At 34.7% G+C, this 15,647-nt stretch overlaps 1 protein-coding gene across 1 annotated transcript in view; it reads left to right on the forward strand.

Annotated features, from left to right (window-relative positions):
• oca2 (oculocutaneous albinism II) overlaps positions 1-12,679 on the forward strand; it is a 171,519-nt gene extending 158,840 nt beyond the window's left edge. Inside the window, exon 24 of the mRNA XM_056460168.1 lies at positions 10,434-12,679. Coding sequence (XP_056316143.1) covers positions 10,434-10,521 — 88 coding nt within the window. The 3' untranslated portion in view covers positions 10,522-12,679. The remainder of the gene's footprint in view (positions 1-10,433) is intronic.
• Positions 12,680-15,647: the final 2,968 nt, after the last annotated feature.

Consider the following 15,647-nt stretch of genomic DNA (forward strand, 5'->3'; position numbering starts at 1 on the left):
AAATTCTTGTTATTTTGAACTCATCGAAGAAAAGAAGTGGATTGTTGTTAGTGTAGATTATGTGTGAGTAAAACTCTTGACAACTGCATGAAACAAGACATTGAAAAAACTAAACTGAATGTGAAGCACTACACCAGCACCCCACCTCCAGCTAAACAAGTTCATGTTCTCCAGGTAAAACAAATCTTTCGACTAAACTAAAAAATGGTTATTGCTTTTATTGTTGAGGAGATGCAGCCACTGTCTAAAATTACTGTAGAAGCCACTATGTTTTTTAATAAAGAAAGGTTTTTTCTCTTTTGGGAAACGATTTACACATTCGTTAAGGCCACATGAAGCAGTTTATTCAATGTTTAAAGCTCAAAGATTTATTTTGATTTAGGTTTTTTTTTATCATCTTACTGTTTATTTTGTTATTAAACATTTTAAAGGTTTTAAATCTGTTTTTGTCTTAATATAAATTATTTACTGTTAGTACTCTTAGGCTTTATTACAGTCTTGTAATATCTCAATGGGCAGTGAATTTACCTGACTAATAACACAAAACATTCAAAAGTAGCAAACACATTACATGCTTTCATTAATCTGTATATAATCTGTATACAGCATGTATAGCACTGGGCTCAGAAAGTTCTCAAAATATAATTTTATCCTATCCTATATATTTTACACCTATGAAGGTGTAGGTTTTATAGGTGGCTGTTAAATGCAGAGCTTCTTTATTTAAAAAAGGTTGAAAAAACACCTGCAAGTTCTGAAAGAGATAAAACCTAATGCACTGCTTTCAAAAGTAACTTTCCCCAACTCTGGTTGTAGCATCCTTCCCTTGTTTCAACTCAAATTTGGTTTAAATATGAACAAACTCAACTGGTTGATTTATTTCACTTAGAAAAAGTATCCATATTTTTCCTTATTTGGTTCGAAACATCTTAGTTTTTTTTATAATGTTAGGTTTGCAGTTTAAAAAAAGACTTTTAAAGCTATTAATTTACTCACCCTTATGTCATTCAAGTGTTTTAATCTCGCAAAGAACATTTATGAAAATTTTGCAAATTATTTTTTGCTAGAAGGACTGCCTTAATATGTGTATCAGGTCATCTTTGTCCTCCACATAGCCATAAAGGCCTTGTGTTACATTTGAAAAACATTTATTCACATTTCCTTTCCTTTTATTAGACTGTTAAAAAAACATTCTTTAGTTTTCAATGGTTTATGCAGTACTTAATGTGCTATTTATTCAGCCAGCTTAACAAACCACACGTGGAGCTGCTTTTCAGTTTGTAACCCTTGCAGCCTTGATACTCTTTGTTTCGGTGCACATCGATTTGTCCACTTCACTACATATGAATCAGGCACCTGGCTGCTTCATTCACATGGCTCCAATTGTGTATTAGCCACCTGACCTGCCCTCGCACCCGAGATACATGCACCTGCTTTGATGTATGTCACACAATGGCAGATACAGATTATACCCACCTGTTCCCTATGCAATCCAGCATTTAGCCTTCCCACCTGCCTTCCGGATACTGAACACCTGGTTTGTGCACTGGGCCAGCTGTGGTCTTTGCCATACTTGCATAATAGGCCTTAAAATATGAGCTTTCCAATAACCTAATCTATTTTTAGAAGATGTTAGAAAGAGATGAAGTAGAGGACAGGAAGTGCTGGAGGACATTCCAAACGAGATTGTCTCATTTTCTTTCTAGATTTGTGTGCTTTGACAGCACCTTTTGCTCTTGATCCTTTATTTGGATTGCTTTCACCAGTACCTCAATTTGATCACCATTTTTGTGCTGAGGAAACAAACTAAACTAGTCATAGTTTTGGTTGTAGTTTTTATTTTGCACGTGGCAGACATTTTCAAACCAAAAGCAAAAGTGTGTGACAGACTAAATAAAAACTCTGAGAAAAGTTTTCTTTTGTTGTGCTTACGGTGTTGCTTAATATGCATGAGAGGACAGTTCTTTCATGCTAAAAGTCAATAGAATATTAAAACTAAATTTAAGATAAGTAACGTGCATGGCTAAGATGCCAAAAATACCATGAAGTACCTAAAATGGCATAAGTGCAAGCTACAGTATACATTGTATCAATTCATGATATCCCTTTTGAACCCTATTGGACGCTGTGGGAAATCAAAATTTACTATGTTTATTTTCCTAGTGAACATTGTTAGTCTTTAGGTGTGATTGTACTGATCCCTGTCTTGGCTGGTCTCCGAAGCATACAATCACACTGGTGTGATTATACCTTGGACCACAAAATATTTCTGGAAATCTTATCTTGCATGGGGCAATAGCCAAAAATATATGCTATGGGTCAAAATTTTAGATTTTTCTTTCATACTAAAAATCAATAGGATATTAGGAAAGATCATGTTCCATGAAGTTATTTTGTAAATTTTCAACTAAATTTTCGAACTGAATTCCAACTAATTGTTCCAGATAAATTTTTGATTAGTAGAGGGTAGGGCTAAGATGAAAAAATACCATGAAGTACCTTTTAAAATGGCATTAGTGCAAGCTACAGTATACATTGTATCAGTTCATGATATCCCTATTGAACCCTAACAACCCTTGTGAACCCTATTGAATGCTGTGGGAAGTCAAAATTTACAATGTTTATTTTCCTAGTGAACATTGTTAGTCTTTAGGTGAACAATTAACCCTTTCATGTGTATGATCACATGTGATTAGAACCTTCAAAGCGCACATCATCAGCTGCTCAAATTCAAATCTGATGGCGCATCGCTTGTCATAAATTATAATTTTTCCGTGCTTTCAAACAAATAACATTTATTTTCGTTTTCAGAAATTCACGCACAAATAACTACAAGCAAAACATACTATTTAAGGTTTGTAAAATACACATGGATGTCTTTGGAGATGGCAATAATAATTATTTTTCAGTATAGCTGGACGATGTGATTTGTTCATCTAAGAAATGCACTGTTTATGATATGGTTAGAGAGTTATGTCAAAGTCCCTTTAAGGCAAGTCATTTCACTCTGCGGCCATCTTTGAAACACCTCTCGGGCAGTATGCTCAAGCATTCTGTCTGAATGGAGAAACATCAAATTCTCCAAAATTGCTTGCCAAGCTTATGATACATTTATATTAGGAGTCATTAATAAAATTAAACAACATCACATGTGTTGTTTAATTTTATTGGTGATTCCTAATAAGAAATAGAGAATCCAATCCATGTCGAAAATCAAATGGAGAATTTGATGTTTTTCCATTCAGACAGAATGCCTGAGCATACTGTCTTTAGTTTCATTTCTAAACGTTCTAGTCACACAAAATCTGCTGAAACTCACAGCTGATCCGAGCTTCTTTCCCGGAGATTTGTCAGTCTATATCGATCGCTACACTTTTCCCCATTCAAAACTATATGAGTGACATATATTGTGTATTCTTCAGTCTTTGGTCATGTGATAAGCTTGAAGCGTCACCATGGGAACTTTAGAACAATGGATTCTAATCCAGTGGAATTCGATCTAATTCAATGGAACGGTCACCAAAAAAAAAAAAAAACTCAGCTGGTGTATAAAAAAACGTATTTTGTGTATTGTGGTTTATTTTCATGCATGAAAGAGTTCATTCATTCAAGTTAATTCACTGAAAAAATGTTTCTTTTGGTAATCTTCATTTCATCTTCAATTCTGAGCATTTGCTTTAAAGTTTGGAATGTTTGTCCTTCACTGCTGATGTTTGACAGCCTTACTGTTATTTGCTACTAGGCAATAATGCACAAAAAGAAAGCTCTGCCCCTACTCAATATTCTGTTTCAGTTGGAAGTATATCAACCCACTGAAATAAAAGTCTCAGAAACAACTGGACTTTCGGAAACATTCCGTCTGTGCACCTTTGTTCTTATAAAAGTTGTTTTGCTTAGTGCTTTTGATTGGCAATATTTTAGGAAACGCTGTCTCTCCTTCTCTAACTTCATGTATTTGTTCACTCTTCTTATCATCCATTTGCTCTCCTTTGGCCTCCCTCTCTATCCTTCTCAATCAGTGGCTACTTGCTCTTCTGAGCTTGTTGATTTCTTTGTGGCCCAAATGTTCTGTATTTACCCATGCACTCAGTCAGTGGATACCGCACTGAGCTGAAGGTATGCACTCGGTTTAAATGGATGTCCAGAGCTTTCATCCTCACAAGTGCTTTGTCCCCTCTCAGCATTTTTCTCACTCATTTATTCATTCCAGAATCCTTCTCTACAAGACTTTTTTATACAGAAACAAGACCTGACTGTTTTTTGAACTATCAGCGGAGTAAACAGAACAGAAATTATTAAAATTGCATGTGGATTTTTTGGTGTTCTGGAAAAAAGAGTGGGGACTTAAATTTTCAGACTGAAGTGCAAAAACAAAACACACATTTAATTTCTTAAAGTAGCAGTATTTCAGCCTTTAAAAATATATATAAATAAACACTTTATATGTTCAATGCAATAAATTAAAGTACTAAAATTTTAAGGTAAAAGAACAAAAAAAAGTGATCTAATTTTCTATTTACTTGCTCCTGTGTTGTTTTTGCGTGTCATACACTTTTTACCAAAGTATGTGCTCTAAGTCTGTCAACATATAGGGCTCTATTTTAATGATCTAGGCGCAAAGTCTAAAGAGCATGGCGAAAAAGCATTAAGGGTGTATCTGAATCCACTTTTGCTATTATAAGCATGGAAAAATAATTTGCGCCCTGGCTCATGGTCTAACAGCATTGTGCTTATTCTCTTAGTGAGTTATAGGTGTGTTTTGAGCATAATGTGCAAATAACAAATCAGAGCATCTATCATTCTCTTTAAGAGTCAGTTGTATCACACCATGGCGCATTTGCTATTTACATGGCGGACTTTGTAAGTGGAAAAACGGAATGCTTCACTAGCATGAAAACAGATAAACAGACCATCTGCAGCGCGAGGATAAAGAACGAGCCTGCTCCATTCGGCCTTTTTACTTTCTCTTTACTATACTTCTACTATTTACTTTACTCCTTTACTTTTGTGGAGTAACGAAAATGATGGAAACTCACTCCACTGAAGACATCCATTAGCCTTCATATTTAATTTTGTTTTTAAGCGCAAAGATTTGTTTAAAAACTATTTCTAAATTTAGTTCTAATTTCCAGCAAGCTAATAAATAAACAATAATAACGAAGTGTGGTCAAAAAACTGAGGTATATCCAAACACACGTCCTATTCTCATGCCCCATATGGTGATGCATTTGTCTCCAAAACCAGACAGGTGGACACATCAAAATTTTTTTATTTGTAAAGACATTTGTGTTCTGCTGTACATACTGTGTGTATTAAGCAACTTGTAAGCATTTGGACTTGCATAGGCACATATCTAATGCTCTCTGCATTGGAATTTAGACCAGCTTTTAGTTGGTCAATGGCGTGGTTTGTCTCAGTTGCCTCAAAATAGCAATGAGCCAACAAGGCGCCTTAACACACCTCCTTTTTAGACCAGCACACCCATGAGTCCACAAAGTGGCACAAATGGATTTGATATTTAAGCAATGTGGTGCAAAACGTGAAAATTAGTGTTGCACTGGTCTGAAAATAGCAACAAATCACGCCACACCCGTCTTGCGCCTTACTGCGCCGGGTGTATGATAGGGCCCATAAAGCCAAACTTGTGGCTTCATATTAGCCAACTCAATTTATTATTTGGATAAAACTCTGTATCTTAAATAAAATTGTTTACATCCCTGATGCATATTGTCAAATTTTAAACCACAATATCTTGACACAATAATATATAGTTTCAGCTCATTTATTGATCCATTTCAGTTTTGCTCTATGACCCAGATACAGCTATTTATAGTATTGAAAAGCTCATTGAATAGAACATACTGTAGATTTTGGCCTGCTCACATACTATCCTCAAAGTGCTATCAAACACACAATGCTTTAGAACATTACTATTACTGGACTACTTTATGGATTCTACCAGCCATTAACAATGTGAACTTTAAAGGAAAAAATAGGCTCATTTTAAATCTCCCCTAGAGTTTTATCATTAAACTGTTGAGTTTTAATGTTTTTTAAAATTCCACACCTCTAAGCCTTACTCTTGCACCAAAAGTTAGAATCTGTATAATATCATTGCACCTGCTGTAGCTGTGGTACAAAAGCAGAGTTCCTTGATTATTCAGTCAGAATGAGAGTATAGTTCCTACACTGTAAAAAATTCAATGACATTAAAGTCAAGACAACAAATGTTTTTTATGTTGATTTAACTTAAGTTAAAAAATGAATCATGTTTCAACTATTTTTTTAAGTTATTCAGTTTAACTTAATATTTTTAGTCAGTTTGATGGATGTAAGTTGAGATGACTAGAAAAGTTCATTTGATTCAACTCAAAAAATTAAGTCAGCACTCATTTTTAGTGTACACAAAAAAATGTAATGACAAAAAGTCAAAACAACAAATGTTTTTATGTTGATTTAACTCATTTTATTAAGCTAACCAGGTTTCACCTATTTTTTAAGTTACTGAATACAATGTTTAACTTAATATTTTAGTCAGTTTGATTGATGTGAGTTGAGATGACAAGAAAAGGTCATTTCATTCAACTAAAAAAATCAAAGCAGCAAGATTTTTTACAGTGTTGCAATATTAGGCTAGAAAACAGCTTCTCCATCTGTCTAAGTAAATGTTGTAACTACTGAGGAGTCAAGCTTTAAATAGGAAAAATATTGAAACTCTTAATATTAAAAAAAATTTAGCAAGATGCTAATGGTCTAATCTGATTCTATTATCTATGCTAAGCTACGCTAAAAGTGCTTCTGCCAGACCTGGAGATCAGCTGAGATTATTTAACTCTCAGGTAGTTGTAAAATGTACCTTTTTCTAAGTTTTTTTTTTTTTAACGGACACTTTGAAAGGCTTCTTTTGTGTTCCACATGAAATTAACAGCATACAGACTTGAAATGAGTCGAGAATGTGTTAACGTGATAAAATCTCATTGGTCTTGATTATTTGATAAAGGTTTGGGCCACCGACTTGGTTTTGAATACAGATTATATAGTTTCCTGTATATTTGTTGGTTCTATAGTCCATATTCCATTTTTAAGCTGTCCACTTTGCCATTATAATCTGTTGATTTCTTTTGTTCTGATTTGCTCAACAGAGTTTCTGTGTGCAAATCTTAGTTCAACTGTTAATATGTGAGGTCGGATGGCATACAGTATAATCCTCATGGACAGATGAGATGCAGTGTGTTGAACTGAGGGTCAGAGGACCACTGATGCATGCCGATCGAGTGTGGAGATTAGGCCAGTGTCCAGTTGTAATTACAATGGTAATTCCACTATCCAGATGGATGCTTTTTGCAAGCGAGTGCATCAAGGACAGTCCACATGTCTCTGAGAGTTGACGGCTTTGCAGAGGCTGAGGAAAGCAGCTTACATTAAATGGGGGACCGGTATCATCAGTCTATTGCGTCTCCAGCCTTTGACTTCACCGTTAATGCCTGGAGATCATACTTTAATGCTGTTGTCCCCTGCTTTTGACTCTGCCATAATGTTTCAAAACTCACACTTTAATACCACTTGGATGAAGCGGGGAACGTGTCTGCCATGCTCCTCAGCGGGACAGCATCGAGACCCCTGCTGTTCAGATCCAATCCCACACTCACACACAAACAGACAGAAACGAATGCAGTGCACAAGGGGGAAATAATGCAGAACTGCCCTGAGATTGTCATTTGATAAAAGGAGTAGGAAGGAATCGGAGGGAGATGTTGAGGGATAAAGTTTCAGTGTAATGTCTGTATTCCAGACACCTGTTAAAGGGAAAGTTCACACATTTCTTCACCATTTCCTCACACTCAAGTAGTTCTAAACCTTGATGAATTTATATCTTCTGTTGAACACAAAACAAACATTGATATCCATAGATAGAAAAAAAACAACAACTGTGGAAGTCAATGGCTATTTTGTCCCCAACATATTTCAGTAAATCGTACTTTGTGTTGAACAGAAAAAAACTCAAGCCGGTTTGGAACAGTCCAGGGGTGTGTTTCCAAAAACCAGTGTTAGCTAACTAAGGTTGCAAGTTCTGTTACAAATATAGTTAATTGATTTGGCATTTCCCAAATGCGTCGTTCCAACGAACATTCGCAAACTGCATTGCAAACTTGTATGCTTGCAACTACACCTCTAGAGCTGTAGTTAGAAGCATAGTTCCTGATTATGATCTATTCCCCATTATCCCCCCTTTGCCCTATTCATTTAAAACATTCTAACATTTAAACTGGGAATGATTTTTAAAAAAAAGGCATTAGTCATCTCTCTTAGGTGTAATTTGCTTTCAAAGTATTTTACAGTTCAGATTTAGCGATTGTAATGTGAAATGGATGCTGGACAATGAAGTGTTGCGGGTTTATTGAGAATGGTCAGGCAAGCAACGTTCAACACAGAAGCAAACATATGTACAGGTGTAAGTCAAATCCAGATTCGTAGTCAAAAAAACAGGCGAATGGTCACAAAAAACAAAAACAAAGCAAGGTTCAAAAACACGGAAGGCAAGGCAAGGATTACGCGTTGTAATGTCACAGAAACAGATAACAAGACTCAGCAATGAGGGTTTCAAAGTGAACCGTATATATGTGTGGTGTAATCAGTCCATAAGCAGCATCAGCTGTGTGAGTCTAATCAATGGAGACTTGGAGCAGGTGTGTGTGTTGCATGTAGTCCATATACCAGCAGATTTGTAGTCCTTATAGTGATCTGCATGTTTACCAGCGATCTGCACAGGCTGGCGACAGCGATCTTCATGTTGATAATTGCACACCCTTTGTACTGCACTTTGAAAACATTTATGCCATTTTGAACACAGCCATGCCTCATGACGAAAGCTCTAGGTGACCTATTATTTAAAAGTGGAATTTAGGCTACATTACGTCTCCAAAGCCAATGGAAAAAAAATATATAAAGCATACGTTAATGGTTTCAATTTATAGTAAGTTATTTATTAAGAAATGTATCGGTACTGTATATGACATGAGCCTGTTGGTTAGAACATTTTTGCAGTAGTTTGAATGTGTCAAATTGTAAAAGTAGACTTTTCAAGACTTAGACTTTTATTATTATTGTTATTATTATTATTATTATTAAGTAGGATTTTTTTTCATTTCTTAATAAATAACCTACTGTAAATTAGTCCTACAATTTATATGATTTATATATTAGAATACGTGTTAGCTAAGTGATTTTATGTGGAATATTCTCAATAATATTTGTAAATAAAAAACATATATTTCAATTAATATTGAAACGAGTCCATGTTTTTGCCAAAACTAAAATTGGATTGTTTAAAAATGAATCGGTTTGTGTCAGAACAACATGAAGGAATAGTGTGGAAACCAGCAATTTTTTTTTACAGTGCAGCCCAAATCACTTCCCAGGTAGCAAAGAATTCTGGCCCAGATTTGACATAAAGCTGGCACAGCAGGCATTCATCTGGCACCGGCACACAGCATTTAAGCCAAACATGTCCCAGGTTTGGCAGAGGTGGCACCGTTTTTCACAAGAATTTGGCTAGATGTAAAATGTAGTGTTTGGCCCAGATGTTAAAAATGTATATGTTGGCCACATAAGTTTGGCTTATCATGACCCACATTAAATACATATAAAACATTTTTGAGTAACAAAAAAATAAATAAAATTCTAGCAATCAGGCCACTTTGAGAAAAAGCATGCCCTTAGCACCCATGAAGTGCCGCACTTCTTTGATATATAAATTTCATTGCAGTCATGACACACCAACATGTCTGGCCCAGTTATGGGTTATAAACTTGGCTGAGACTTGGCCCAGATATGGTCCTTGTTTGGCCCTTATCTGGAAGTTTGACTTGGTTCAGTCACCTTGCAGTACTGTAATTCACTGCGGCATGTGGGGCAAGATGTGCTGATTGTGTGGGCCAGAGCTGGGCCAGAGAAAATTTTGCTACGTAGGTTTTTTTTTTTTTTTGGCTCAGTTTGAATTTTTGCTGCAGTTTAGTAGGCTTAAAGTGGATGTGATTATTGCTGTAATTGTGCCACCCCCACTGTCGTGACATCATCATTTTCATTCTGGGTCATCCCATCCACCTCTCTCTGAATCTACTCCGCTACCAACGAGATGATTTTGAGCCAACAGCAGGTAGATTATTTAAATAAAGCAGGTTTGGTGTCTTGGTTTGCTAATTCAGTGATGTGATAGTGATCACCAGTATGCACACTTTATGTTTTCTATGGCTTACTTGGAACCTCACCAGAGGTAGTACTAAAACGTACCAGGTACTAGGTATGGATAAATAATAGATTCTGAAACTTTTGAGAACAGATTCTGTTCCCAAAAGTTTCACATTGAACTGAGAGGGATTTACAGACTTTGTAGATACCTGAAATCTGAATTCTCACTGTATTTTATTTCACAGGTTGGGCTTCCCTATGATGCTTATGACCTGCACAATAGGCATGTGTTATCTGCTCGCAACTCACATCGGACTTCACTGGAACACATAAACTTACCCTCCACATGGGGAACCAAAAAGACTTCTGAGTTTGTGTGTGGATGTTAATGCATGTTTGAATTCTGTTGTTGTGGGATGTATCCACAAAGAGCTAAACTTCGTAGACCTGGTTCGTCCTGAGAGACTAAGCTTTACATGCAGAAAAGGTACAGAAAAGACAAACCATGGGACCATGGGAACATCTGATCATCTGATGTATTTCTACAGGTGTATCACACTGCTATGGTGCTACTGTTATATTACAAATGTGGAAAGTAAAAGATTTTTACCATACGTGTTTGTATTTTGCAAAACAACTTAACCTGAAGATATTTTTAATGCAGATATCTGCTCACAGTATAATTATTTATTGATGCAGAATGTGGATTAAAACATTTTCTTTTTGTTTATTCTTTTTGAGACATTCCTAGAAATGGATCCTCTATGGCCCATAGTTTTATTATGACCAAATATATAATTTACATCATTCGCCATGCTGAGATTTCTAAAATTGGGTAGCAAGTACCAATTCTCATTAATAACTAATTTCTTATTAGCAGCTTATTATTAAGATATTGGTTGTTTATTTTATTTATAAAGTACATATTCAACATTATCCTATTCCACAACCCTAGTCCTACTACACAATGCCCAATCCTAACTACTACCTAACAACTATCATAAGCAGCAAATTAGGAATTTATTGAGGCAAAAGTCATAATTAATGGTGTGTTATTATCAAGAATTGTACCTTAAAATAAAGTGACCAAATTTATGCATTGATATCTGCATTCATTTCATGAAAACTATTACAAACAAAATCTAAATTTACGTATTTGTCAATATAAGTTGTACTTCTAAACACATTTTATTTTATTTCAAAGTTTCAATGACAAAAGATTCATTTGCACAAAATGGAGACCAGTAACACTTTCTATGACGCTGAAGTTTAAAATATATTAAAATGGGATTAGTCATGCCTTGCAATGCACCTTATTAACATCTATGCTGTGCTGTAAAAAACTGTAACCACTGATTATAATGCATACTTATTCATTATTATACCTACTAATGTAATAAACATATTACAATGTTCCATATTACAATTACATATTACAAATAACAATGTGTTTAATGCTCCTGGAAGTTGAATAGGTAAGTATTAATCGTGGTTACAGTTATTTAAAGTACAGCATGGATGTGAAAACCTTTAATAAATGAAAGCCTCTACAATAACATGCAGTTTGTGGATACATGATGCATAGTGTTGAAAGGGTTGCCATGCTTTTTATTTCAGCACTGTGTTCAGTCACTGTTTGTTTGCATCAAGAAGAAAACCTTGCATCTGATTGCAGAGAGAGAGTTTATGTAATCAGTGATGCATTAGAGGGCCTGTGTTTTAATCAGTTCACTCCATTTTTTAATTTGGCCATTCCAGCACTGACCTAATTAATCATTTCTACCCAAATTCTCCACCAGTAGTAATATTAATTAAATCGGCTTTTTAAGTAAATTACTAAATGGCAGGATCTTTTTTCCTATTATCTGTGTATTAAGCCCACACATGTTTTTTAAGCAACTTAAAGGGATAGTTGACCCAAAACTGAAGATCTTTAGACTATTTACTCACACTCGAGTGGATCTAAACCTTTATGTTTATTTCTTCTGCTGAACACAAAAGGCGATATTTTGCAGCTAAAACCTTCTATCATAGAACAAAAAAAATACTGTGAAAGTCAATGGTTACAGGTTTCCAACATTTTTCAAAATGTGTTTAACATAAGAATGGAATTTATAAAGGTTTGAATCAAATAATGTCAGAGTGAAGGATGACAACATTTTAATTGATCTAACTGAACTATCCCTTTAAATGTATAACCTTACTGAAACATGCAGTAAATACTTAAAAATATTTGCTGAATTATACTTCATATGAATGCTTTTGATTTTAAATGGACCATACCATTTTGACAACCTTGTAGAGTTTATATTTGATGATGTGTAATGTTTATTAATAACTCACTTCCCCTCTCATGGATAACTCTTTAATTTCCCCTCATTATAAACACTTGATGATTACGTGTAAAGGATAATCAGTTGGTTGCTTGTCTGTACATGTTCTGTGACTGGGAATAACACATGTTGTACAGTAAAAAAATGCACAAGCAGCACCAAACCATCACTCTTTTTGACTCAGTGTCTTTTATAATTTCATGCATCAGTTTCATATTCAAATGTCTGATCATATCAGACAAAACACCTTTGTGTGCTATGATTGTTATTATACTTATTTACTTACTCCCAAAGCCGTTTATATCGAAGTTGATATATAGCTGCAACATGTTGGTGTTCGTAACATCTAATTTTTACGAGGTGGGTTATTAGCCCAGCGCTCAACCCCCAATCTAGAGGATCAGGACATACACACATACGCTATGGACAATTTAGCTTACCAAACTCACCTATAGTACATGTCTTTGGACTTGTGGGGGATACCTGAGCACCGGAAGGAAATCCACGCGAACACGGGGAGAACATGCCAACTCCACACAGAAATGTCAACTGACCCAGTCGGAGCACAAACCAGCAACCTCCGTGCTATGAGGTGACAGTGCTACCACTGTGCCACCGTGTCACCCATGATATTTATTATACAGTTTTTAAAACATTACAGTTGAAATTTTTTTTAAATGAATTGAATTCTGGTATTATTTAAGACATGCCTAACATTATATTGCTTTGCGTGCATGATGCTAATGTTTCTAGCATGTTAAGCATTTTGCTAGCCTGTCTAGCATGTTATTGATGTCATCTTTTTAACTTGAATTACATTTGCATTGTCATTTTTAGCAGACACTTTTGTCCAAAGCGATTTACAATTGAATGACTGCATTGCTAGCAAGTTATTAGCATGGTTAGCACGCTGATTAAAAAATTTGCATGTTGCTAAGATGTCCTTTACATATTTACAGTGTTGCTAGCATGAATGTGTTGCTGGCATAGCATGATGAAAATATGTTAGCATTAGCTTGTTGTTAGTGTGTTTAGACAAATGGCTAACCCTTAACTGCTACCAGGCTTGAACATGTTTTATCTAACATGAACATTTATTATTATTTTTTATTATTATTTTTAATTATTTATTTATTCTGACATGGACATCACAATTACACTGGACAACCAAATGCATTGTGTTTTAGCAAACTTGCTAGTTCTGTCCACAAACTCCTTGCTAGTACCTTTCCACGAGAGGCTTGAACCAAAATGAAAATAAAATAGATACATATACACTATTATAAACATTAAAACACATTATAAACACAAACATTATAATTCTTTACATAAAATTGCTATAAGACAAAAGCAAAGGTGGCATGATCAACAAACTAATAGTAAACTATTTGTTATTTTAATATTTATATTATTTATCTAATTTATTTTATATTAGTTTTGCACTGCTGTTTTGTTTTTAACCATTTTTTAAGTACACTACTAAAAACATTTTGCCAAAATATTACCATGTTGTCCTTGTTGCTATGAGTTGTTATAGATGATGGCTGGTGAGCCTAGAACTGAATGAATGCAGTATAAATATTCTCTAAGAGTTTTAGCCTAGATTGTGTGCTTATCTACAGAATGTCTATTAGATGTCAATTTTTAGACATTAAATTGATGTATTTTAGATGCATTTTAGATTTTAATGATATTTACACACATTTAAACATGTCAGATTTTTTTCCAGACCAAACTATTTTAAACCTACATGTTTCAGATGTACGTGTGCTATCTGGGAATGAATAGTCTAAATAATAAAAAATTCTGACATTAAATAGATGTATTTTAGATCCATTTTAGACTTTTAAAGACGCTTTCAGACTTTTGAACATGTCAGATTTTTTCCAGACCAAACAATTTTAAAGGTACGTGTTGAAGATGTACATGCGCTATCTGGGAATGAATAGTCTAATTAGAAAAAAATTAAGACATTAAAGAGACATATTTTAGATCTATTTTAGATTTTAAAGACATTTTTAGACATTTGAACAGGTCAGATTTTTTTCAGACGAAACTATTTTAAAACTACATGTGCATTCTGGGAATGAATAGTCTAATAAGTAAAAAATTCAAACATTAAATAGATGTATTTTAGATGCATTTTAGACTTTTAAAGACATTTTCAGACATTTGAACACGCCAGTTTTTTCCCAGACCAAACAATTTTAAAACTACATGTTGCAGATGAATGTGTGCTATCTGGGAATGAATAGCCTAATTATTACAAATACAGAAAATTGTGTAGTGCAGCATCAACTGCTATAATGTTGCATGACTTGGAACTGTGATATATGTGGAGTACGACAAATGGATCAATAATTGTAATTTGTCTGTTTGTCTGCTCATCACATATCTGCTGCATATCTTGAATGCACATTATCAGAGAGTGATGCTGAGCATGCATGTCACCACTTTGCTATAGAATAGCTGGAATGCTGGTGATGGAGGAAATTAAACTGGCAAAGAGGTGCTGATTACCTCCAGCAGCCATGAAATGTAGCAAGCAACACTGGCCAATGAAGCAGTCGTTCAGAAACCAGAATGCCTTTGCTTATTTTCTTCTTTTCATAAAGGGCTTTATGTCTTAAATTCATGAGGTATTTAATTTTTTAAAAGCTTGATGTTTATTCATTTATAGTCTAAAATATATTTTGATAAAATTTTCTTTGATATACACTACTGGTCAAAAGTTTGGGGTCAGTAGCATTTTTAAATGTTTTAAAATAAGCTTCTCCTGCTCACCAAGGATGCATTTATTTAATCAAAATACAATACAAATTGTAAAAATTGTGAAATGTTATTGCACTATAAAATATTTGTTCAAAATTAGTTTATCATTTAATTTAATAATTTATTCCAGTGATTTTAAAGATGAAATTTCAACTTCATTGGTCCAGTTTTCAGAGTCGCATGATCCTAATATTAATTATTCATTCATTAACTTTTCGGCTTTGTCCCTTTATTAATCTGGGGTCGCCACAGCGGAATGAACCGCCAACTTGTCCAGCACGTTTTTACGCAGCGGATGCCCTTCCAGCCACAACCCATCTCTGGGAAACATCCACACACGCTCATTCACACTCA

The sequence above is a fragment of the Danio aesculapii genome, chromosome 6 (genome assembly GCF_903798145.1).
Source record: "Danio aesculapii chromosome 6, fDanAes4.1, whole genome shotgun sequence".
Lineage (NCBI taxonomy): Eukaryota > Metazoa > Chordata > Actinopteri > Cypriniformes > Danionidae > Danio > Danio aesculapii.